This window comes from Lissotriton helveticus, chromosome 2_1 (assembly GCF_964261635.1).
Source record: "Lissotriton helveticus chromosome 2_1, aLisHel1.1, whole genome shotgun sequence".
Taxonomy (NCBI): domain Eukaryota; kingdom Metazoa; phylum Chordata; class Amphibia; order Caudata; family Salamandridae; genus Lissotriton; species Lissotriton helveticus.
The window spans coordinates 1,569,270,253-1,569,297,862 of NC_136059.1; the positions used below are offsets into that span (position 1 = coordinate 1,569,270,253).

At 45.5% G+C, this 27,610-nt stretch overlaps 1 protein-coding gene across 1 annotated transcript in view; it reads left to right on the plus strand.

Annotated features, from left to right (window-relative positions):
• Positions 1-27,610, plus strand: part of LOC144818788 (N-acetylneuraminate-9-phosphate synthase-like) — a 181,310-nt gene that overhangs the window by 60,219 nt on the left and 93,481 nt on the right. Inside the window, exon 3 of the mRNA XM_078676539.1 lies at positions 15,093-15,192. Within this exon, the coding sequence (XP_078532665.1) occupies positions 15,093-15,192 (100 nt within the window). The remainder of the gene's footprint in view (positions 1-15,092; positions 15,193-27,610) is intronic.

Below are 27,610 nucleotides of genomic sequence, written 5' to 3' on the forward strand. Positions count from 1 at the left end.
TATTACATCACTCATGCATATATTTAAATATTTAAACATTACTCGCTAATATATGTATTCACTAAGATACACTTAATAAGCCAGTTAACCAATCAATTTTTTTTAAAAAAACACTGTCATGAGTGATGTAATATGTGACGTCATCAGCAGTGCATTGCAGACGTGCAAGTTATAGTGATTCCAACTAACTATAACGTGGGAATTTCAATGGTTTTATGCGAGTACAATTTCCAGCTAACTATAACTGGTGTGAAACCTATGGTTTTTTCAGTGAATATATATATATATATATATATATATATATATATATATATATATATATATATATATAGATATATAGATATATAGATAGATGTAGATACACACACGTACAAAGTCATTTAAACATTTTAAGTAAATATGTACACATGTATGTATTTGTAAAATGAGAAACCATTGTATGTTGCCGCACCAGTCTTTTCTGTGGCCCAGTGTGTTAACCCACACTCCCCATACCTGATCATTTTATCATTTTACTTTTAGAGATGCCACTGCAATCAGGTGGGTAGGTCCTATTTATTGAGTTGTGGGTATTATGATTTTGTTGTTTGTTGTTTGAGGATTGAGTCAAAAGGGGTTTGCTAATTGCTTATGCATCTTCTATTCTGTAAGTATATCCATTTCCGGGAAGATGTATGCATGTTAATCGCCACCTATGTGGTGTATATAGTCCTTGTTGAATGTATGCTAGGATTTATGTACATTTATGACTGTTGATTGTAGTGTGTGGTGTCATGGTGAAAAGTGATGATGTGAGCACAGTGAAGGCTAACTTAGATGGTATATCTGGGCAGTGTTGGATGTTTGCAAGGTGGTCTGTCTAATGTGTTCTGTTGGATTTTTGAGTTTTAGTTACCACTTGTACCACTGTATTCATCACCATTTGGGTTTCCCGTGTACTGGCCTTTTATATATGCCAAAACTAGCCAGAGAGGCAGTAGTGTGCTGTCCTGTGATCCAAATGGAAATGAGTAGATGCAATGCAACCTTCAAAAGGTAAGGATTTTGCTTTCCGCTGTCCATTCGTGGAAAATAATCAAGATAATAATTGAAACAGCTGTTGAAGTTGGTGAGCAGAGCAGAACCAGTGCCACTTTTTAAAGACCCAAACTCACCTGCTTCTGCTGGAATGAAAAAAGCCCATTCCATGCACTTGAAGGCATCCAAGCCCTTGTAGGGTCAAGATTCGAACCTTGTCCAGACTAGCATCTTCAGTATGATTAGTAGGCTGCTGGCCTGAAGTACAAGATTGAGAAGCAGTGGTGGTTTTTAAGTCTAGGACTGCATCACACTGCGTAAGCAATGGACGGAGTTCCGAGATTTTATGTTTCTTAGTAAGGGGGCTGTTGCTCATAAACCAGGTGATCCTCCATGGAAAAGGTGGATGTGGCGTCCATCTTGTATTGCATTTTTAGGTCGAGACTGGCGCAGGCTGCGCACGTGCACACCCTGAACCTCGGGTGGGCGTCGTGTGCGGGAGCCAGCGTGCGTGACAGCTTAGCATGCAGCTGTCGCATATGCATTCTGCCCCGCATCATTGCACACTGTCTACATGTGGGGTGGGAGGGGGCACTGTTTACAAACAAATGTTTGCATAGTTATCACAGCGTCTTGTGTGCATCTTTTCTAATGCTGGTCATCTCAGAACAAATTTCTTTATATTTTTCTCTACAAGTTGTGTATGTTCTGTAAATGTGTGCCCTCCCAGCACACACGACTAACTACTCACGCTACTACTCTACAAATATCTAATACTCTATACTCACTGTACTACTCCATATCAACTACTCACTACTACTCACTCTACTACTCTACTACTTACTCTACAGCTCTCCAATACTCCCTACTCACTTAAGGACACAAAAACACTACTCTGCTGTACTCACAATAACACTCTATTACACACTCTACTACACGCCATTTACTACACTCTCTACTACTCCCAAATACTCACTCAAATACTCACTATCAACTACTCGCTACTACTCCCTGTACTAAATAGCATCTAATGTATAGTACTTACTGTAATACTGTACTACACACTCTGCTAAACTCTCTACTACTCAACACTACTCACTCATAATTACTCACTCTATACTACTCACTCTTTACTACTAAAACTAAAAATACACTTTGGATATGTAAGGGTGTGGCTGTGCATGTAAATGTGTGTGGCTCTAGGACTTCACTACTAACGCTCTCACTCTTTAATACTCACTCTCACTTTTTACAACTCGATTTCTAATACTCTCTTCACTAATAACTCTCTCCTACTTACTATCAACTACTCACTGTACTACTCTACTACTTACTCTGTGTGTGGGTGCAAATGCAATTGGTCTGGCATATTCAAACGATTAAGCTATTGGCAATGTAAATGACAATGCCATTTACTTATGATTTAAAAAAAAAAAAATGTCATGAGCAATGCCAATACCCCTACCTTTAATAATGCCGAGACCATTGCATTGTAAATGCTTGTTTCTTTCTGATGTCGATAAAATTAGTGCCATTGAGCTGGATAACAAAATTTCCATTCGGTGTCAAGGCCGCCTCTGGTTAATATGTGCTTTACAAGCATAAATGGTGTGTCAAGTACGCAGATACGTATTTTAATCTTTTGTTTTTCTATTTCTTTGCAGTATTGCTCAGCCCTCTGTCCCTCCTTGACTCTGTACGTTTCATACACGTATACATTCCCCTGACCTCCTTTCTTTCCTTTGGGCCACCTTTTTCTTTCCTTCTTCTCTTCCTCAGCACCTCCAGCCATGCCTCCTTTCCTCTTTCCATTCTTGCTTCCTTACACCCTCATTCATTCCCCATCCTCCCTTCCTCCCTTTGGACATTTCTTCCATCTTCCTCCTTTCGTTTCCTACTTTCTTTTTTCCTGCTCCTTCCTTCATCCCCTTTTTAATTTCTTCTTTTCTTATCCTCAACCCTTCCTTCTGCTTTTCTTCCTCATTTCCCTTTTTCTTTCTATTCATCCATCACACATCGTTCACTCCCTCCCTCATTCCTTCTATACCTTCATGTCTTCCTTTAACATTCTTTTCTAATTCCCTCCTCCTTTCATCCATTTCTCATGTAATTCCTCATTCCAGTACTCCCCTTCCTGCCTGTATTAGTTGCTGTCTACTTTATTGTATTCCTTCATTTCTTTTAAGAAGCTCAGTACAAGCACATTTTCTTTAGTTTGTAAAGATGCCTCAGGTCCTCAAATGACCCTAATAAAGCTGCATTTTGAGATTTACTCACATTCTTTCATTTAAGTTCACTTTTAAGTTGTTGTCATAGGCTTCGCATATGTTATAATATGTTATGTTACATTGATTCGTATAGCTCCCTAATCACCCGAGAGGGTATCCAGGCCCTTGGCAGGTGTGTAGGTGTGAGGTCCTCGAGATGCTTATGTGAAGAACCGGCTCTTCTGCCTCTTGCGGACCTCAAGAAGTGAGGAGGTAGCTCTAATGTGTTTAGGCTTGTGTTTGTGGCTGGAGCCAATAAAGGAAGTGGGTGGAGCTACTGGAGGTTGTTGGTGGTGCTGGGGAAGTGGGCGTGGCCTCCTAAAAAAATGTGAGCACCTGCACTTCATATTTTACAAATTAAGCACTGCTGGCGACACCCAGCTCATCATCTCCCTCACCAAAGAACCGACATCACCAGGTGCAGTTTCCAAGAAGGGATGAAAGACGTTGGAACCTGGATGAGCAACACCTGCCTGAAGCTCAACTCGTAGAAAACAGAAGTCCCCATCCTTGGCTCCACCTCCTCCGCATGGGACAACACATGGTGAACCCCACTATCGGAAACCCACCCACCCAAACAGACCACTCACGCAACCTCAGCATCAACGGGAGAGAGGAGGTGGCAGATCCTTGCCTGCACTCTAGCGCTGTACTGCCCAAGCGCTATATGAAGATGGCCAGTGAGGAGAGAGGAGCGTGGGCCCTATGTCCTTAGGTGGAACCCTTTATCTGTGGCAGCTACCTAGCGCCTCGTGAGCGCTATATTCGCATTGCTGGTGAGGGCGCTACCTGTCATCCCTGAAGCCCCTGGTGGGACTGAGCACATCGTAAGCGCTATATTCAGGGTGCCAGGGGAAGAGGAGCTGAGGCCTGCAGCACAGTGCTGTCAAAGCGCTATATTCCTATTCCCCTGCATTTGTGGTGCTGCCAGAGTACCTTATTCGCATTGACTGTGCTCTGCTTGCTGCCAAGGTTTAAACTGTGCCCAGGAGAAGAGGAGCTGACGTCTGCAGCGTCGGGATTCTAAAGAGCTACAAGGGAATCCCGGCGTGTGGGATTCCCCCCTGTCTGCTTGGTTGACAGCGGGCAGCTTCAACATTGTGGGGCACTCTTAATTGCAGAGTTCAGAAGAGGGGCTCCTCCTAGCGCAGTAGCGCCAATAAACTAACCGGCGACGTTGGGGACAAAGTCCATTTGAGGAGTCCCAGGGTGCTAGTGCTATATGCATGGGACACTGACACTGATGATGAAGCCTTGTGGCCCCAGGTTTAGGTACAAGGCGATCCCTGCTGATTGTTGTATGCCTGATGTTTTAGGCCGTATGGGTTACTATGCAGGATGTGTTTTAAAGTACGGAGGGGAGTCATGCCCCATGCTCATGCTCAGGATTTGTGCCTACATGACTACCTGATACCAGGCTGTGGTAATCTAGGTTTCCGCTGGATCTAGTGTGCCTAGGCCTCATGTGTTCAGATTCAGGGTGTCATATGCTGATAGACTGCCAATGTGTTTATGCTGATGGTATAGGCCCCCATGTTACATGTGTTCATGCTATTGGTTTAGGCCTCTAAGTTGGAGGTGCTCATGCTAAGAAAGGTTTCTAGGCCCAGTGTTATGACTTGCACCATGTGTTGATGCTTCCCCTAAGGTGCACACTGAGGAGTTCAAGCCTAATGTCTTATGCCAACTGAGAAGGCTTTATGTTTTTCTATTCCAGCACTGCAACTGATGGACTTATCTTTTTCCTTCATCCATTATCCTTTCCCAATGGTTCTGGCAGCGTCCCGATTGGCCCTGCCCTGTAAATAATCCCCATTGTAAATATTGCTCTGGCGCCAGTTGGCGCAGTAGAGCGATAATTGTGATTACCTGTGTAGGTTTGGTACAATACAAAAGTTATTCTTTTTCACCAAAACCGGTGTTGTCTCTTTTTGTGGTGTGTCTTGTGTGTCGTCTGTGTGTACTGCGTAGATGCTTCACACATGTCCTCAGGAGTTTGGCCTGCCCGCTCTGCACCACGCTACCCCATTTCTAACACTAACGCTTTATTTGTGGTAGTGTGGGTGAGAAGTTAGACTTATCAGAGGTTAGTGCTAAGCATTTGTTGTACTCACAGAGGCAATAAATGACATACATTCAAGAACAAATCTGAGACCAATTTACAAAAATAACAGAGTTTTATGTAATTTTTAAGACCAAGAACTTTATTCTACAGTAAGTACTTTTAAAGATATGAACTTACCAAGCTCGCAGAATAAATCCCTTTTGTGCTCAATTACGCACCATTGAAGTAAATGGGAGAAAATAGAAAAATGCATATAAAATCATACAGTTGGATTTCGGGGTTCACCTTCAGGATTTTGGTTAAGTAGCAAGGCCAAGCCCAATGTTCCACCAGCGGAATTCTCGGGAGCTTCCCGGATTCGGCCGGGAGCAGGGCGCTGAGGTCTGTAGCTGGTGCGCTATGAAGAAGGAGGCCACTCAAAAACACACTGCACAAGGAGACTTGAGGTCCTACTTGAGGGAGTTGGTCGCAAGGGCCTCAGGACCACGGTAGCACAGCTGGTTCATCGGTACCAAGGCTGGTCGAGTTGGGTGCAGAACAAATAAATCAGCCAGACGGCGTGTGTCAAGATGAGCTCACGTTCAGGAACAGGCAGCTTGGAGCGGGAATCCAGGACAGCTGGGCCACTTATGAAGTGAGTCCCCTGGGTCTCAACGTCCCTCTGGATGCGTGCTTACTTCCTGGGCAGTTGGAGTCCGGAGTGGACTCTTTGCCTCGCTCCGTGTTGCAGAGGGTTCGGTACCCTGGGTATTGGTGCAACACAGCTTTGGTAGATCCTGGTGTCTTCACACTTGGTGGGGAGACAGAGTTGACCTTCCGGAGCTGGTATACCACTTTTTGTTAGGGAGCTGCATCGGAGTTGCCGGGGAGCAGCAAGTCCGTTTAACCGGATTCTATGGTTCGGAACCTGAAGTTGCAGGGGAGTGGTACCTCTACTCCAAGGTAGTTCTTTAGCGATTTGTAGAAGGCTGGAGGAGCTCCGGTGTTCTTGGAGGCCTCGCAGTTGCAGGAAGAGACCGCACACCACCATTGTCGAGTCTTTAAGGCAGCAGGCAGGGTTTGGTGCTAATTTTCTGCAGTAAGGATTCAGTCCTCGGGTCAGCAGCTCTTCTTTGTCCTTTTCTTCTCTGTGTCCATTGAATCTAAGTTCAGGGTCCAGAGATGCCACCTAAATACTAAAAGGGGTTGACAGCTAGTAGCCAATAGGCTACCTAATTTTAGGGTGTCTGCACCCTCTAAGAGACCACTTCATACGGGAAGGGGCATTACCCTGACCCTAATTGGCTAATTCCCTCAAAAAACCAAGATGGAGGGAAATGGAAAGTAGTGATGTGGTCACCTGTCCCACATTAGGGGTGGTGCTGGCTGAATGGGGACCCACCTTCTAATTTAACTGATTTCCCCACCTGTCCTTCCGCCAAATTTGGAGCAGGAAAGGGGAGTTGGCATCCTCCACTATCTGGAGAAGCCTGGGTTGCATTTCAAAGGCGGCACAGCCTTGAAGCTTCCTGCCTTGGAATGCCTTCCTGGCCTGGAGGAAATGTGAAGCACTTCTGCCCAGAACAGGCTTTGTTCCTGGTCTCAAAGAGCACTGGCTGTCACCCCATGAGGTCAAAAACATGTCTGGTGGTGGCAGGCTGGCTAAGACTAGTCCAAGATCACGCTAGTGCTTGGGAGGTTTTCAGGGGATCCTCTAAAAGGTCTCCTGTGTGCATTTATTAATTAATCCAACACTGGCATCAGTGAGGATTTATTAAGACAAGATGTTTAACCCCTTCACTGCGGCGGCTATTCCGCCGCAGTGCTAAGGGGGCGGGGCGGCCGCATGCTGGTGACGGAACCGCTCCGTCACCAGCGTCGGTTGAGCTGTGCTCGTGACGGAGCGGTTCCGTCACGGCCCGCCCCGCTCAATAGAACCCTCAGCGCTGGCGCGGAATTCGCGCCGCGCATGAGCGTTCTATCGAGCTGGGCGGGCCATGACGGAACCGCTCCGTCATCAGCACAGCGCGACCGCGGCTGATGACGGAGCGGTTCCGTCATCAGCATGGGAGGGGTTAATACAAAACATCTTAGGGTACAGTGTAGCCATCATGGAGCTAGGAAACTCGTAATGACAAGCATCCAGCCCATGCGCACTCTATGGCTTCCCTGTACACTTACAATATCCAAGAATGGCTCAGATATTACAGGGTTATATCTGCTTGTGCAGATATGTCCACACATGGGATAGTGTGCACCCTGCCTTGGGGCTATATAAGGCCTGCAGTAAGGATGAATTACCGATTCCTCATGCAGTGTATGGAGGCATGACACACCGGGCTGTGTGCCATGTCGACTCTTCAGTTTTCTCCACACCAAGACACATAACCTTCAATGGCAGTTTGCATGGTCTTGGTGAGGGTTCTCTGGGGTGGCTCAAGTTGTGCTGCAGCCCTAAGGGCCCTCTTCACTACCAATGCCCTAGGTTCCCTGGGTACCACTTACTAGGGACTTACAGGGGTTACTGAAGTCGTACCAATTGTGGTACCATTTTAGGAAAATGATCGGTCACTGGGATCCTGGTTAGCAGGGACCCAGTGCACTTTCAATTCGAAATCACATCATACACCACGCAAAAAGTGGGGGCTAACCATGCCAAAAGAGGCACTCTCCTACTCTGATCATGCTGCTGTGCTCCTGCAGTCCCATGCTGTTGCTTCCACTGCCCTGCGGAGGAACATGTGTGTCCACCTGCCCATAGCAGTGTATAAGGGCCCATTTTGACCATTCATTTGCAATTCTCTGGTGTAACAACCTTTATTAAAGTCCTAGTATGCTCCTGCCAGTCTACTCTGTCCTTTGATTGGTGCCCCCACCCCTCCTCCTCAAAGGGACGATCGATATTCTATAGGTAACCCGCTAGCCATGAAAATTGGTTTGCCGAACTTAGCAGGCCCCATTGTATGCTGATAAATGTAAATGTCAAGTTCCCCCTTCCCCATTGTGCCTCAGGATCCAAGGTCATGCGAGCGCGAAACCTGTCGCCCTACTGGGCCCACGCATATGCGCAATAATTGATGTGTGATTTCCTGAGTACATCCATATACTTAAAGTGCCAAAGCCCTCTCTGGATTCTTTTCGCAGTATACACTGGTGTAAATGAGTCAGCCGACAGTTTTTATTGCGACAGGCACTTTTGGCCTCCTGTATAACTCATAATTTTCCTCCTTTGAACCCTCTTTGGCCCTCAGTGCTCTATGCAGCAGCTTTAGCATCTCAAAGTACTCTCCTTTCCATATTTTTTCTATATTCGTGAGCATGAGATGCACCCCAAATTTCTTAATTTTTAATTCTTTACTTTCGGGGCCATCTGTGTTCTCCCCCTTCCCCCTGTGTCCCCTCCCATGCCCTTATCTGTGGCCTTGCTCGTAGTCCCAGGGGGCTCCCCTTATTTCTATTTCCCCCCTCCTACAGGTGCAGAGACCCCCTGCTTACTATCCCCTTGGCGTACCGCTGCCTCAGCCTTCTCACCTGCACTGTTGTCCTCCATGCCTATGCCTGTATCCTTCACATATAAACCTTTCAACAAACAAGCCTCCCGCTCTCTTGAGGTTCCTTTGCTTCTACCCCAATGGACACCTCTGTAGTGGTGTTAGCCCCGTCCCTCACTTCCTTGCCTGGTGCCAAAGTCGGTGCCTGCTCTGAAGCCACCGCCTTTCAGCTGTCCTCTTTGTACAGCAATCACATGTCCGTCCTGCCAACTCCAAGTGTCTAAACTCTGGAAAACACCAAGTACAGATTTATTAGCATCCCCCTGCCCCTGCCCTAACCCCCCTCCCGTTGCTACCATCTCTATCCTCCTCCTGAGGGTCATCCTTTTCCAGTATTTCACCTTCTTCCACACATTCATCCTCATAGTACAACATTGTCACCTAGCCCGTTGGGCGTCTTTTTGCACCCACCACTGGAAAAGAACATCTGGTTGAACTGTGCTCTGTTCCGCTCTGTGCTGAGGGGCCGTACAGTGCCCTTTCATCCTCTCCTCTAATGCGGGATAAAAAACGTGTTCCGAACTGCAGGGGTTGCACTGAACCCTCCCACTGGTTTTAAATGCTGCCACACCCCTTGTGATAGTCCACTTGCCGCCTCCCCATCTGCTGACCCTTGTAACACCTCCTACTTTTACCTACCCTGGCAAATACCCTCAGCTACGGTCTTCAGCCTCGTCCCCCGATCTGCTTCTATTCCAGTCCCCCTGCTCATCCCCTTGCTCACCCTCCTGTTTCTCTTCCTCCTAGTCACTCCATTCCAGCATCGCTGCAACTAATACTGAGGCCAAGACCATACTGGCCCCCTGGACCGCAACTCCTGTTGTCCCCTCTACTTCTCCTTCCTTGCCAATGGCCTCCAAATGCACCCTGGTATCTTTGCCACCGTCCTTGGCATTCTCCTGTTCCCATATTGCCCCCACCCCTACTGGCACCCTCTCCAGCCATCCCATTTCATCCAGATATATTGGGGTCCAGCTTCCCCCCCCCCCCCTCCCTCCCTATTGCCTATTTAGTGACCTTTGTTGCTCCCCTGTACTGAAGCCTGACTCCATTTTCAATAGGGCTCCCTCATTCCCAAAAATCTGTCCCTCCTTCCCTCTTTGAGCCTCCCGGCTCATACCTGCTGCCATCTGCTGCCTCCCACTGCCCCCACCAACTCTCTGCAGTCACAACTTACCCCTGTGCTAAGTGGCCCACGGCCTGTCCTTAGCATGGCTGTATTCCTTCTACCCTTCCCAGCTGTTGCATGCGTGTTGCCAATGGCCCTGTCCTCCAACCGCAATGCCACTCTCTGACCCAAAGAATGCTCGCTCATCACCCAGATGGCAACCCTGACTTCCTCCTCGTCCCCCGGGGCCACGAACTGGTGCATTTTATAGGCGCTGCCACCCCAGTGGGCCTCTCTGGCTAAATGCCTGTCCTACAGCCCGCATCGCGCACCCTTTGGCCGCCTGTCTCACTCATGAGTGGCCCGAACGCTTACTTTTTAAATGCTACAGCGGGGGTCCGGTGCAGCGGTGAACATGCAAAGACCACTACTGCGATTCCCCTGGGACGCTCTACGTTCTGGGTGGCCATCCCTCAGGTGAACGACCGACACCAGGAGGTCTAGCTGCCCTGCGTCCTTCATCAGCCTCTTCGCCTATGCCACCTTATCCTCAGCCGACACCATCATAGTAAATGTACCTACTCTTAACCTACCCAACAACACCAATATAAGCTACTACAATGAACTACAGAAACAATAAGGTCTTCTAATACCAGCCACCTTGTCGCCAGGACAAAATGGTGTGCTGGTCTGAGAAGATGTCCGGTTTCATACCCTGGGATATAAAGTAGCCCAATCCAGCCCAAATGGCCTGCAGGCGTTGGACTGCTCCAATTCCCCAATAATGTTTGTTTCCTACAGCCCTTAACAATGAGTGGGGCATATATTCCCACTAGCGGAGCCGGCCCTTGCTCAGATAGCACCCTGGGTGGAAAGCTACTTGGCACACTTACTGCTGCTGGTGAATAAAATAAGTTAACAAGGGACCCATTTTGTGTTTACAGGTCATTCACACTTCAAAGCATCAACTGACCTCTGACAGCAAACTTCTCTTAATCCCCCCCCCTTCCCCCACAAATATTCTGATTCACTCACAGCGTTGCTCGATTGTGCTAGTACCAAGTTGTTTGTGCAAATGTTGGTGTTTGTGTGTCCGCAGGGGGGGGGGTGAGAGTGAGATGGGAGGGCAAGGAAGGGGGATAACTGGGGTGTAAAAGAAATTCAAATCCGTTCAATCTGAATCATTAGCATCAATTAAGAGGGACACTGCTGTTGGCAGGAGTTTAATGGAGACCGCTCCATGTGCCTAACTTAAATTAGCTCCCTTATCCTGGGCTGGTGGAGAGGTCTGATTAGTTTCACATTGGTTTTGAATGGCAAGTGGCCAGGTAGATCTCAGTAGGCACATAGATTTCAAGTGCGATGTGAACATTCTCTGCTTTTTTTCCTGTTGAGAGGTCTGGCTCGTCCTCACAAATGAGTCCTTTAGGCAAATGCTACCTTTCTGGTTACACGCATGTTGGTGTGACAAACGTCCTCAGTGACTTCACTAGACAGTGCCATTTATTCCCTTTACTGCTGAACCCAGAGGCCTGTGGGGGGAAAATAAATAATATATTTATTTTTTTCACTGAAAAAAACAAGCGTTACAGGAATGTTATAGTATGGCTCAGATTTCACTCATACAAAACAAGTGGAATTCATGCAGTTTTAGTTACCTGAGCTAACTATAACTTAAGCTCCCGCAATGCACTGCTGTGTCCTCACATATTACATCACTCATTACAAGGTCAGTGATTTGATTGTTATACATATATACTAAGCTACTACAAAAGTTAAATTAGTATACCAGGTGTACTTCTAATGAGTAATACTACTTCTAACATATATTATGTGAATGCCTGTGTGTATCCATGTGTGAGTGGGTGAGTAAGTAGCTGTGGGGATGCATGAGTGGCTGCATTGGTGAGGGGGGGTGTAAATTGCTGTATGGTTGAGTGAGTGGCTGTTTGAGTGGGTGTTTGGTTAAGTGAGTTGGTGTATGAGTGGCTGTATTGGAGAGTGAGTGTTTGTGTGAATGGCTGTATGGGTGAGTGAGTGGATGTGGGAGTGCTTGTATGGATGTGTGAATGGGTATTTAAGTGGTTGTGTGTGTGTGAGTGCTTGTATGGGTGAAAGGGTGGCTGTGTTTAGAGGTTGTGTGAATGGCTGTATAGGCGAATAAGCATGTGAGTAGCTGTATGGTTGAGTGTGTAACTGTATGGGTGAGTGACTGGTTGTATGGATAGCTTTATGCTTGAGTGAGTGGCTGTATGAGGGTGGGTGGGTGTGTGAGTGGCTCTATGGATAAGCGAGTGGTGGTCTGAGTACTTGTATGGATCTATGAGTAGTTATGTGGGTGTATGAGAGGTTGTAAAGGGGTGTGACCGATGCCATCAGTGAGGTCATCTGAGATGTCATTAGTGATGCCACTGACCATGTCTTGAGTAATGTAATATGTGAGGTTATAAGCAGTGTGTTGCAGGTGAGTAAGTTATAGTTAGCTCAGGTAACTATAACTGCTGAATTTCACTGGTTTTCTACGAGTGCAATCTGAGCCTAACTAATGTCCATAACCTTTGCTTTTTTTTCAGTGAATTTCTAATTTTTTTTTAATGTTTCCTAACTATAACATCCTGGTAACCTTTGTTTTTTATCGTGAATTTCTAAGTTTTTTGTACATTTTATTTCCTAACTGTAACCTATAGCCTTTGAGAGTAAATGCGTGAGTGAGTGCATGAGTGTGTGAGGATGTGCATGAGTGTCTCAATGGGTGTGCGAGTGTCTGCATGGGTCTGGGAGTGGCTGCGTAAGTGTCCCACGAGGAGTGTGAGCGGGTGCGTGAGTGTCTATGTGGGTCTGTGAGTGTTTGAGTGGGGGTGTGAGTGAGTCTGTGAGTAGGCATGAGATTGAGTGGGTTTGCGAGTGGCTCCATGAGTGTGTGAATCTGTCTGAGTGGATCTGCAGGTGGGTGTGTTAGGCTGTGAGTAGATGTGTGTCTGTGAATGAATGTATGGGTCTGTGATTGGATATATGGGTATTAGTGGGTCTGTGAGTAGGTGCATGAGTGTCTGAATGGGTCTGTGAGTGGGTGCATGAGTGCATCTATTAGTGGGTGTGTGAGTGCCTGAGTGTGTGTGTGGGTGTCTAAGTGACTGTGTAGGTTTGTAAGTAGCTGTGTGAGTGACTCTGCCACAAAGGAACCACACCTGCCGTTTTATCCAACAGGAGTCCACAGTTTTGCACACAATATCTACTCAAGTGGAGTTCTTTCTACAGGTTAATTACGAGTGCTACTGCCTTTGATACATGTGCAGTACGTATTCTACACTACAGCTGTTTAATGCAGCGAGAGGAAATGTCACCAGTGACGTTGTGTGCGTTTTGACAATGTGATTGTTCCTGGTGTGTTTTTATCCTGAAATATATAATAACATGAATCCTCTTATAGAGGAATACATTGAGACTACAAAGAGGTAACTCTACCAAACAAGGGCCCTTCCTCTTGCCTATATGAAGTAAGTGCTTCTTTGCTTGGTGGAGATGTCTTCGTACTCCTTGGTATCAAGAACTCCATATCAAAATCGGCGTTAAGCATGCTGGAGGGGGGCAGTATATGTGTATATCTATCTATCTATCTATCTATCTCTACCTACCTACCTCATGGCCCGCAGACTCAATCCCTCTGGCCCGACCCTGGGTGCCCTGGTCCCACTCTGGTAGCCAGGGCATCCCACAATATGATTTTTATCCGTACAAATCATCGACTATGTGGGGTAATCTTAGACATTTTGTGCAGCAACTGTAATATGAAATGCTGGAAATTACACCCCTGTGAATGCAATTTTCAGCAGGCCTTATAACAATAACCATCTTATAGGGACCAGTCTAAACAGTGAGCCTTCATTTGACATGAAGAGGATTGTGCTACAGGATCAAAGGATCGTATTTACGGCAAAGTCCTCCAGTACATACGTTATCCACATTTCTTCTCTTTATTAACGTAATTTGTTTTAAAACTGGCACACAGCCAACGCGTTTCGTTCCCTAGTGCCACGGGAGCAATTATTGTGCGACGTCATCAATTGGGATCGGATCGTGCATACAATCCAATCAAATCTCAGGTATAGTCCGCTCCTTCCAACGTCAATATCATAGATGTATAGCATCACAAGATTAAAATGCCGAAACTCCCCTGGGTTCTTGAACTCAATCAATAGATTGGCACTAGGGAACGAAACGCGTTTGATGTGTGCCGGTTTTAAAACAAACTACATTAATAAAGAGAAGAATTTTGGATAACTTATGTCTCCTGACTGACTTCAATCAGAGTGCACCTTCCTTTCTTGCGGACTTTTTATATTTTTACTCTGGGAGGGTAGTAGTCCTCGGAATTGGCTCAAGATTTCAAAATAATTTTTTTAAGGGATTGACAATTCCATAATCCTCCGACTGACCATGTCATTTTACATGATCAAGTGAACGCTTGCCAAAGCTATTGGTTTTTTTTTTATGTATTAATTTGTACTTTGAATTATGTTGGCATTGATGTTGCATTTCAGCAGTTTTTTATATGCCATATTTGTTTCAATTCTTTTGAATTTTGGGAGATTTCGTACATGACAGTATGTGGTAGCAGGTGCTAAATTATATAAAATGCTTGTGTTTTTGATTTTCTGAATAAATGCTTCATATCTTCTTCATTTTACACACACCCTGTCTTTATACAGTCTAGTATAGTAGTGCTTTGAATGAGTGTATACATAGATGCAAATAAATGAATCACACAAGAATGATCTTGCTTTCGTGGACAAATAAAAGATCCAACTGATGTTTAACTAAAGGGCCTTTCTTTTTGTGATTTATACACCTCTTCTGTAGTCTTCCTCCTAGATCACTAAAACTACGTGGAAAACATGTACTTTGCCGATTTCTGGACAGCCTTTTGCCCCTTTCCTCCTCCAACCCTTGGCACACCATATGAGAGTCCTTCCCACTCCCCCTCTGTATGATGTTAGCTGAAGCTACCATGTAGTTGCATGAGGCATACCGCACCTGTAATGTTAAGAGTTTCTATTCCACTTTATTCGTTCCTTTGCCGTAATCCTCCTCTTTTTCCTTTCCAGATGGCCGTTGAATTCCTTCATGAATTGGACGTTCCTTTTTTTAAAGTAGGATCTGGGGACACCAACAACTTGCCATATCTGGAAAAGACTGCAAAAAAAGGCAAGTACTGCATCTTTTTTTAGGTAAAAATTGTTTGAGGCATGTTTATACACATGCTTTCCATACTCCTGCCATCTAATGTTGTGTGTGTGTGTGTGTGTGTGTGTGTGTGTAAGTTGTTTTTCTTCAAAGAAGTCTTTCTAGGCCTAAGATCGAGTGAGTCCTCCTCTTGTTTATAATGCGCATAATAGACTCCATTGTTAGATTGTTTTCTTTCTACTGTCGGGTTCGGATGTGTGTGCTTGCACTCTGGGTCGAGACCACACAGCTCTCTTTTTGGTTCCCAGTACACTCTAATCTGCTGCGCTGGTATTGTTTCAATCGTATTACCACTCTGCGTAGCGAGGAAAAATCGCTGGTCAGATCAAGAAGTTTCTACTGCGCCCCTTCTTAGGGCCTTCAACATTATTCTCCACTGGGTCCTCCACAACTTTCCTTTTCTGCCACCTCTGCCATTCAAAATACCCATGGACTGACTCCCTTCAGGTCGTCTGTAACCTGAATTTGTCAACAAAACACAATGGAAGTGGATTGCGAGGCCTGTTGAGCTTTCCACTCCAAAAAGACTCTCCAAGGTCGATGAGCATGCTGGCACAAAATGCAGCGGAGGGCCACCGACGACACACCTGAGCTCTTAAGCCATGAAAACATCGGAGAAGAACACCCACAGGCTTCCGTGAGAGAGCATTCACCTTCGAACACCATTCTGAATCAGAGTTTGAACAGGACTTCGAAATCGCTGAATCCACAACTTAGGTCGAAGCAGTGAGAACTGTAACCCCTGCCCCTCAACCCCTCGTGGACCACCATAAAAACATCCACCTCCTCTCTAAACAGAGGTATTCGGACTGCCATTGCCTCATGGCCATGGTTGGCACCAAATGACTGGCTTGGAAGCCCCTCCCTCTGGCTCGGCTCTAAAACTGAAGCTCATGCCATCGACCCCATCAGCACCTAGCCGCCCATTGGTACAGAGCCAACTGTCAACATCTTCTGCTTCAGCTCCGAGCAGCACTTCGGATCCGAAACTCAAACAGTGCACCGAACCTAAAGCTCCCAAGCCCGAACTCAAAAAGACTGTGGAGGCTCCAGTCAAACCCATTCTCGGCAAACTTAATTTGAAATGGGGCGCCAAACCGAGGCAATCCAAATACAACCACAAACTTGATGCATCCTAACAAAGGCTCTGGATCCAACACTGTTGGAAGCTGTTTTTTTATATAATATACCAAAAAGAGGTATACTGTGTAAAAAAGTCTAGGGGCCCTGTTGCACATAGTAATATTTATTTTTATTTTACAGAGTTTTATATACCGTGAACTTGATTCAAATCGGATATCAGAGCATTTTACATAGCACCAGTTGCATTACATGAGGACACATCCACTTATTTTTTTTATTTTTTTGTTAGGCACGGGGAGATTAAGTAATTTGCCCAGAATCACTGGATGTTCAGCGTTATTGCCGAGACTCAAACCCAGTTCCCCAGATTTGAGATCGACCGCCCTAGCCGTTAGGCCAACTCTTGTGCCTGCAAGGGATTTTATTTATAATACTCAATTAAACTAATTATGTAAATTACACTGTGGTTAAGTCCAGATTGGTAACTAACCTGTGAAAAATCGAAAACATCAATTCACTTCTTTGTAACTTACTCAATAAATCATGAACAATTTTAAACACCGGTGTAGATTTCTAAATTTCTTGTTCATTTAATGTAGGTAAACAAAGAAGGGGGTACAAATTGCGATAACAAAACACAATGACAGAGGCATACAAACCATATACAAAAATTGTAACCTTCAAATCATTTGTGTAACCATCTATTTCAAACTAATAAAGACGGAAAAAGAATCTAACAGAAAAAACAATTCCTGTCAGACTAAATCATTAAAAAAAATGGATGAGCTTGTCGACGTTTCGGTCTTGATGGCTTGCGAGTCCGTTAGACAATCTTCAGGATGGTGAAAGGAGAATTACAATTGACCCATGGAGCTGGTCAAGCATACGTCAAGGACCAGATGCTTCACTATATTTATTAAAAATTCCAGGTCGCAGACACCGAAACAGTGATTTATTCAGTATGCTTGGTGAATGTTCAAGCTGGCCATTTAATAGAAGCAATCACACGGGATTCGCTTATGCTGACACTCAGTTTAATCGAGCAGCATGTACGGGGCACTGCTCCTCTAGACTACCGCTGCCTTCACAGACGGCATATAAATAAAATCCCTTTCAGGCACAGTTGCCTTTTATCATTTACAATTTCTAAGCCTCCAAGGGTATATTGGGTTTCCCACTGTTTGTTCTATTGTCTATTGCACGTAGGGCACACTTTCCCTATTTGTGCCACAACACACCTTAAACCAGTTGCGCCAGATGAAGATGGGGAACGTGTGCCCTATTAACTTACAGGACGGCAGCAAACTCACGCTGCCATGGCGGCAGCACAATCAAGTGAAAAATAGAGCAGGTTTCACTATGCAGACAGCCCTGCCTGCACTTTTAAGAGAGGAGAGAGTGAGAGACCCTTGCAGGCAGGTGCAGTGAACAACTGCACCTGCCTGCAAGGGGATGTTTGGGAGTCCATAGGACACCCCCTTCTCCAGAGGGCTGCCATCAGAGGGGGTGCACTGAAAGTGTGCCTCCTGGCAGCTATTTTGCCTCTGCACCTGCATCTATAATACGGCATGGGTAGAGAGGCAAAGGCATTCCCTTATTTGTATGGTGCCGTTCACCCATGCAAATGAGGGAACAACTTCTGATGATAGCCCTGCCACCGCTGGCCCACTTCAACTCGTTCTAGGTGGCTCGGGTACAGTGCGTCTTTCCGGTGTCAGGTCATTGCGGTCCAGAGCCTTCACAGCCTGGTATTTGTTACCTGTAGAGTGAAGGGGAACAGCAATGTTTCTACTTCTTTTCTTGCTTTTCATGGCTCTTTAGTCTTACTTCTTTTGGTCGGCAGGATATGATTTTCTGGTGCCAGGGGCTAACCTAAATACTGAAATTAGGGGAATTAATGGGCGTGTAGGGTAGTAGCCAAGGGGCAACCTACCTCTGGGGTCACTACAACACCTATATGACCACTTCCTGTGGGAAGTGTGTATAACCCTGACCCAGAGTTCCTAAGTTTGCCATCACCAAGATGTTTCGTTTTCATTTCAGGTAGCCCACTTTAGCGGTGGAACTAGCTGGAAGGTGACCATGCTTTCTGACTACTAAATTTCCCGCCTGTCCAGGCACCAAATTGGCCTTGGACAGGTGGGGTGTTGGCGTCCTCTTCTGTGAGGGAAGGCGGTGGGCTCTTTGAAGCTCCCTGCCTTGGAATGCTAATTTGCAGGTCGTCCTGTGGGAGGCGGTGTAAATGCCTCTGCCCGAGCCGGCTTTGCTCCTGACCTCCTAGGAATAAAGGCCCTCATCCTGGGGGGTCAGAAACTCGTCTGGGTGGCAGGCTTACTAAGACCAGTCCATGAGGACACAGTAGTTGGTAGGTTTTCATGGGGCACTTTTAAGGTGCCCTCTGGGCGCATGTATTGATAAATCTAACACTGGAATCAGTGTGTGCTTACTAATGCGAGATGTTTGATATAAAACATCTCTGGTGTCAGTAGAGCCATCCTGTAGCTGGGGAACTCTTTTTCACCAGTGACCCTCTGCACCCGGACACCCCAAAGAACCTCTGTACCCGGATACCCTGCCCTGAGAGAAGAGGACAAGAGGTGTCCCTACATTCCCCTAACATCGCAAGAACTGAAGCCTGTTGTGGATTTCACTGGACTGACATCTCAGTCCCCCCTGCAGCCTCTTTGTCACCGGACCGATCCCCATTGGTTTTCATTGGCCATCCAAAGCGGTTAGCGCCACTGCACCTGGCCACCCTTGTGCCGCTTGAGGGGACCTGTTGGTGCTGCTTTGGACTTTGCCCCGTACTCACGCTTGACCCAAGCCACTGGTCCTGTAAGTCGCTGACAATAACTGGTAAATCGCATAGGATTTTCCTTCCATAGGTTAACATTGCAGTTCTAAAAAATTGCACTAAGTGCCAACTTTGTAAACTGAAAAGAATTCATATATAAAAACGTACTTACCTGAATGAAATGCTTCTGGTGGCTAAACATGTATAAAGATACGTGTTATTTTTATAAAGTGGTGTGGATCTCCTTATTGAGTCATATGTCTCATTTATTGACTATTGTGTGTATTTGTAGATGTGTTGCACTCCTCTGGGATGGGCCTAAGGCTGCTCGACCACACTGCCCCTTAGAAGGGCAACTTGGGATTCCCATAGCAAGCCCCTGTCCACTTTTAAGGGAACCCCTGGATTCTTTACATGATATATATATTATTTTTATATATCATTTAATGAGCCAGCTTTCTACAGCTACATATTTCAGGCTTTAAGCCAGAGGTACAGCAAAGCCTCTTGAATGTCCCTTTTGACAAAGAGCATCTCTTTGGGCCGCTAGTTGATGAGGCCTTAAGAAAATTTAAAAGGACACAGAAATGGCGAAAGCAGTGAGAGCCTTTCAAACACCTTCACTTCGAGGCTCCTTTCGCTGCTCCAGCTATCTTGGAGGTTCCAAAAGTACACTCCTGGAAACCTCCACCTCATACCAACGTGGCCTAAATCAGTATTCCTCCCCCAGAGGTTACTACAGGTGCTCCTATAGTGGCAACAGTGCTAAAGGTAGAGGCAAAGGTGCTTCCCCACACGGGAAAACACCCGCAAAATAAACAGTGACTTCCCTCACCCCCGACTACATAACACCTATCGGGGACATTTACGTCCGTTTCTATCCACATGGCAATCAATAATATCAGATAAGTGGGTCCTGGAAATTACCCAGCATGTCTGTTGTCTGGAGCTCATTACCACACCTCCCAACATATCACTTCGGAACATCAAACACTGCTGAAACAGGTAGTTCAAGCTCTTCTGCACAAAAGAGCTTTAGAACCCACCCCTGTACACCATCAAGGCTAAGGATTATAGTCCCTGTACTTCCTAATAAGCCAGGGCGTAGTGGGGCTCCGCGGAGCTACGCGGAGTGGGCGAGAAGCTACGCCCACTCCCGCACTCCGCGTAGCCCCACTACGCACCTCCCTCCGCTCTCCTCTACATACATTATTTAAGCAAAATACCCTTAATAAAGCAATTTTAAAGCATTTACCGTGTCCGTGGCTCGTCCGGGGCTCCCTCTTGGAATCGCGTCGTCATGGATACCAATGCGCATGCGCGGGCGGCCGCACATGCGCATTGGTATCTATGAAGGGACGCTATTCCAAGAGGGAGCCCCGGACGAGCCCCGGACACGGTAAGTGCTTTAAACTTGTTTTATTAAGGGTATTTTGCTTAAATAATGTATGTAGGAGAGGGCGGGAGGGAGGCGGGTGGCGGCCGACTCGGCTACGCACACGGAGTGGGCGTAGTGTTGCCGGCTACGCTGTCTACGCAAAATGCGTAGGAGGCAACACTACGCCTACTCCGTGGGCGTAGCCGATTCGGACGCCCAGCGTTACTTCCTAATCACCCAAAATGATGAATCTTCACAGCTTATTCTAAATCTAAGGCCACTAAAACATTACCTCCTGTCCGAGCACTTTTATTTAGTCACACTTCAAGATGTGCTCTTACTCGTTCAAGAATGTGATTTTCTCACAGCCCTTGATCTAAAAGACACCTATTTCCATATTCCAATACACCCAGCTCATCGCACATACCTCACGTTTGTATTACCATTGAATTACCAATTCAAAGTCCTTTCCTTAAGTATCACTACTGCACAACAGGTATTCACCAAATATTTAGCAGTAGTGGCAGAGAAAACATCCATGTTTCCCTTACCTGGATGACTGCCTCATCATTGCCAGTAACACACACAAGCTACCATAGATTGTCTTCACCAACTGAGATTCACTGTCAATTCACAAAGTTAACACCTTCAACGTCAGCAAATACAACCATATCTGGGGGCAATCCTGAAAACAAACCTAGGATTAGCATATCCCAATACAACAAGATTTAAAAATATCTAAACATTAATATCCAGATTTCAAATCAATCAGCGACTCGCAGTAAGAACTGCCATAAGGCTCACAGGCATAATGGCACCCTGTATTGTCAGAGTACCCCATGCTTGACTTCACATGCGTCCATTACAGGAATGTTTAGCACAAAAGTGGTCTCAGTCACAGGGTCACTTGGAAGATCTAGTATATATGAACAGCTGCACACATCGTTGTCTGGCGTGGCGGAACAGCAACAACCTCTTAAAAGGGCTGCCTTTTCACTCTGACAACAGGCGCATCTCTTGCAGGATGGGATGCACACTTAAAAGACCTTAGAGTCCAGTACCACTGGGAATCCAAGCTCCAAACTTTCCACATAAATTACCTAGAGCTTCAAGCTGTTCACCTATCATTAAACGCCTTCCTAACTCACCTTACCTCATTGGCAAGGTTGTTCTAGTCCAGAAGGCCAATACAACCATGTACTATATGCAAAAAGGGGCACTCTCGACAGCTCATGCCTTGCTCAGACCATTATGCTTTGGGCTCTACATCACAACATTCATCTGTTAGCAGAACACCCTCCGGGGATAGACCATGACTTTGCAGACATCGTTAGCAGGATGCAGCAACACGTCCACAAATGGGAACTCTACTCCCAAATCCTCCTCCCTTACTTACACAAATGGGGATTTCCACAAATAGATCTGTTCGCAACTGCAGACAACACAAAATGCCTAGACTTTGCATCCAGGTTTCCACACCCAATATCCAAGGGCAATAGTCTATGGATGAATTGGTCACGGTTATTTGCCTATACTTTTACCCTTCTCCCCCTACTTCGCTTTCTGGGTTGGAAACCCAGGCATACATCATTCACACTAGTAACCCCTACATGGACCTGCCAGCAATGGTACAAAGTGCTACTAGAACTTTCTGGTTCCCCCACCAGAAGCACCCCAACATGCCGGACCATCTCACTCAGAACCATGGAAAAACCAGGCACCCATATCCCAAAACACTAAACCTAGCAATATTGTTCCTTACGTCATAGTATTCAGATATCACAATATCCTGATATCTCAACCAGAATGTATGACCATTCTCAAAGAAGCATGTAGACCCACCGCAAGGGCTTTCTACAAGTCCAAATGGGAAAGATTTGTCTGTTACTGCCACAATAAACAAATCCATTCAATGCCACTATACAAAACATCATCTGTTACTGCATTTACAGCTCACTGGCATAATTTCAAATAGATACAATTACACCTTGCAGTAGTGGCTGCCTATCTCCAAAATAAACAACACTTGTCATTATTCAAAGTACCTGTTATTAAGGCCTTTATGAAAGGACATAAACGGGTGATTACACCTCTGGTTTCACCTGCGCCCTCGTGTAATTTTAACATTGTCCTCACAAGACTCAAACCTTTACATAACTGTCCTGTCCATTTTCTATCATGGAAAGCAGCATTTCTCTTCCATCACATCACTTAGGCATGTTAGTGAGCGCCAAGCATTTACCTTAGAAGAACCATTCTTCCAACTCCACAGAGACAGGGTGATATTTCGCACCAATCCAAAACTCCTATCAAAGGTAGTCTTACATTTTTATCCTAACCAGTCAATTGAGTTGGCAGCTTTTTTCCCCGCAACGAGACTCCGGTGCAGAAAGTGTTTTACATGCATTAGATGTCAAAAGAGCCATTATGTAAAACATTAACAGAACAAAAACTTTTAGAAAAAATAAATACATTTTCAAAAAGAAACCACCTTCTCAGCACCACATAAAGGAAAGCTGAAATCCAAATCTGGAATCTGCAGATGGATAGTTAAGTGAATTCAAACTTGTTACGTTAAATCAAAAATAACTGTACCAAAACCCCCTAAAGCACACAACTTGTAAACATGAGGCATCTATGACCTACCTGGGAAACTTCCCATTTTGCAAAGCGGCTGAATGGTCCTCATCACACACCTTCACAAAGCATTATTGTGTGGATGTTCTATCATGCCAACAAGCTGCTGCCTTCACTCTTTCAAACAACTGCAACACTCGCAGGTTAGCCACCGATTTTAGGAGCATTGCTTTACAGTCTATGCAAAGCATGTGTATCTACAGCTACACATACCTCGAACTCATTACGTTACCCTATAAGTTTCTGTTTGTGGCATGTAGTGCTGTAGATTCACATGCGTCCACCGTCCTCCCTGCACACCTGTGGCCGTTGCAGTTTCCGTTGCAGTTTCCTTTACTTTAATTGTTATGCATGGACATCTCTTTACTTCACTTAGTTACACTCCATGCTCACTCGTCTGCGGGAAAACAATCTAACAATGGAGTCGATGCCCATGCGCATTATCACCAATAGGAGGGGTCACTCAATCTCGTGACTTGAAAGACTTCTTCGAAGAAAAACAACTTGCAAACATCTGGATCCAACACTAGATGGCATGAGTATGCAAAGCATGTGAATCTAAAGCACTAACTGCCATTAACAGATGCTTACAGTGTAAGTAACAATCCGTACGTTCACCATGACTTTGAGATTGGTACAGTGTTTTCAAGGGGTGTGTGTACATTGGAAACCTTAACCTCTTCCATGCTCATAATTTCCCCGCTGTGCTGAACATTCCAAAACGGGTGTGGCTGTGACAAGCTCCGCTCGTCATGAGTGCAGCTGCACTGTGCCTCATGACGAGCCAAGCTCACAAGCACAGCGGCGCCACGCGCCCCCCCTAGCCCCCCCCAATATACATCTTGGTTAATTTGGTTTATCTAAACAGAGGTCCCACATGTGATTAATACAAGAGGAAGTAAAGTAGGTGGTCACGTTAACACCACCATTTCTTCATCTGAGACATTTAATAGTAAGGGTATTGGCAAAATGAAGAAATTCCTGCCTCATTTTCCCAGTTGAATCTCTTCACCAAGTTCAGGCATTTATTCTGCTACTTTGCCCTGTTAAAAATGCTTTTTTAAAGAGGTTTTGGTGCTTGTGGTGAGCTTGCGCTGACCACCACAACTGTCCACCATTACTCTCTCTACCTTACTCTTGATGCAGATCCCATGGGCAACCTGTGTCTACAGAACCGCCACATGTCTATGCACCTACTTCCTTTTCTCAGAGTTGCCCCACTGTGAGCGACTCTCTTTTGCTATACTGCCACCTGGATTAAAAATGACCTTTCTGTGTTATTGGCGTGGTACAGAGGTTGCAGCTCCTGTGTGACTTTATTGAACCCTGTTGTTAAGAATGGTTGCCCCAAATTACCAATGATTTGTCAAATATAAAATAATATTTCTCCCCATTGCATGTTAAGTGACTGTTGCATGATATGAGTGAGCTGTGTTTTGCATAACACAGGTCTGTGTTGAAGTGGAATGCTGCCTGACAGCTATAGTATGAATGTAGTTGCTGAAGTGGAAAACACTAGTAAGTTGGATTTTACTTTACTGACCTCACTAATATCCAATGCCAACCTCACAACAACTTGAGCAGGATTTAGATGGACAATACATGTTACTGACCTAACAATGAGTGCTTGCACCGAATGAGTCCCTATAATATGTTTACCATGTAACAGCATTGACTGCAACTGTTGCTTTAGAAGAGAATCTGTTCTTGGAAGACTGAAGGGATTGCCTTGTATGTTCCTTTTTCTAACTTGAGCCCAGATTTGCAAACGCTTTTCCTTAAATTTATGTTCACTTTTTAATGCAAACCTTGATGCTAATTGTAGTGGTGGGATTTGCAGTCTTGGATTTTAACTGTAAGCAACTCAAAGGTGCTTAATGTTCTACCTTGTGTTACTTTCTATCGCAGGGGTGTTCAATGGGTGGTGCATGGACCATAGATGATTTTGTAAATATCCCAAAGGTGAAGTTTCTGATTTTCTTTGAGTAGGAACCCCTTATATCAAAATGAAATGTCCCGGGGGCATGAGGTACACTTGATCTCAGTAGGTGACTATAATGCCAGGCTTGGCCAGCACCCTAAGTCGTAAGACCTGGAGCACTTTGCGGGCAAGATTTGTAAACTTTTGTAGCGTCCTGTGATTTGAGTAACGTTATGGATTTAGGGGGTACCAGAGAAACCGTGTTACCCACTTATAGGGGCAGAGGACGTGCCTCAGTAATCAACTTTATTTTTCTCAAGAGTGGCTTAAATAATTCATTAGCGTATGGAGTCATAAGAGCCTCAAATTTTGGCGACCATAATCCCTTAAAAGCAGCAGTGTCTGTACCATTGGGGAAGGCATCCAAAGCAGGAGAAGAGATTAGCAAACCCCAACCATCTTCCAAAGGCCCTATACTGGTATGTAGACTCCATAATCTGTCGGAAGGGTTGGAATGGAAATGGCTGCCAGATATTACTCTATCTGGTGGGTAGTTGCCAGAGGCTGCGGTTTGTTGAATGCTGCATAGTAGCAAGCACATTTATTTTTTTATCTCTAGGGGCACAGCGTAAGTGCGGCCTGTACCCATTTCAAAAGCTGTCACCCATCAGGCTTCTGCCTTTCTCTTACCCAGCCAGGCCAACAGTCTCCCAGCTTTGTCACCGACATCGTAAAGACGTCTATGAGAGGCTTGAAGTTTGGCTCTAGCGGTTTGTTGTGCCAGCGCTTGATACTCTGCACACAAGATCGTCATTTCACGTATTCACTTAGCGTTTGTAGGTATACCCATCTGAACTTCTAACTAAAAGAGGCGGGATTCTATGTTATCCAGTATTGGGGTATCTTTCATAGATTCACATGCCTGAATCATTCTCCGTCGCCGAGGCGGGAGTCCCACGGTATATAAAAAACCAGTGCCAAAAGTAAATTACAGTAGTAGGCCCTATGAGAAGGCCTGAGGCCTAGATTGTAGTAGCCTATCTACCTCATTATGCTAAAAAGACCAAAGTCTTTGCTCCAACCAATCAGCTTACAGCACCGTCTAGAACCATCTCTGCAGAGCCAGTTCTCCACAGATTTTCACCGCACGTCGTGTGGAAAGGAGTCTCCCTGAGTCTTGACTCAGTTTTCTCTAAGCTTCAGGATGTCTGACAAGAAGGCCTTGTTTAGACCTTGCATAACATGCGAGAAGAAAAGGGTCCATGTTGATGACCAGCATAGGGACTGCATTTATTGCCTTTATCCCAAACATGAGGCAAACATTTGTAAAATCTGCCGCACCTTCCCTTCTAAGACTCTAAGGGATAGGGAGGCCAGAGTCCTTTTATGGCTAAAATCCTCTTCTACTGAGGATGAAGACAGAACCTCTACCTCCAGTAAGAGAGCGAAATCTCAAGAAGATTATCCAAGTGAGGGGAGAAAACATGTTAAAACCTCCCACTCCACTTCAGGCTCTTCACAGAGATCTCCATCTTCTATCTCTGGAGCCTCAGCTCTCAAGGAATCTTCAAAGTTAACCGTGAGTAAGAGCTCTTCTGTCTCCTCACCTGTGACTACCATCTCAACTTCTACTTCTTCTTCGATGGCCATGATCTCTACTACAGCCATCACCTCTCCTATCCTGTCTACTAGAATCTGCATTGTGGCTAAAAGAACTCTCGTCGACGACAGCCTCGTTGACGAAGAAGCACTCGTCGACAAAGAAGCCCTCGTCGACGAAGTCATCTACGGTACCGTCGACGACCATCTCGTCGACAAAGAAGCAAGGTCCATCGACGACAGCCCCGTCGACGTCAAGTCCGTTGACGGCGGCCCCGTCGGGGTAGAGTCCGTCGACGGCGGTCCCGTCGATGTAGATTCCATCGACGACTAATCCTTCGTTGTCGACCCCGTCGATGATGAACCTGTCGTCGACGACTGTGACACCATTATCACCGGTGTCCTCAAGACCAATAGATACTGCTTCAGTTAAGCCTTTAGCTGTGAAACAGGCTTTTTCTACCTCGCTTTCTTCAAAGACCTTTCAATTAGTATCATACCAGAGACAGCAAGAATCTTACATTTCGCCACTTATGCCCTCTCATCTCCTAGAGACTTATGCTGATGACGAAGAGGAGAGTTTTGAGGATGATGACAATGAGGGAGCTTTTGCAATAGCAATGTATTGAAACTGACCTGCACTCCTTATTGTCAACCAGTTAAACGTGTGTGCTTGTTTTTTAAAACTATTTTTAGGAGCAACCCGGTTATGAGTTGTGCCCACAACTCTCTGAAAACTAGCCCTGTAGAGGCCTGGCAGCAACCAGGTCTGACCGGGAGCTCACCCTTAGTCCCTTAGGTTTCAAAGAATGTAAATCAACTTCCACATAAATGGTCCCAAATCATCATAAAAAATAAATCACATTATTCCATGAATTTCCGGATGTTTTCCAACAATTTATTTACTATTGTTCAGTACTAATCATTCAAGCTGTATTTAATGTACAAAACAAGAAGCGAACAGTGA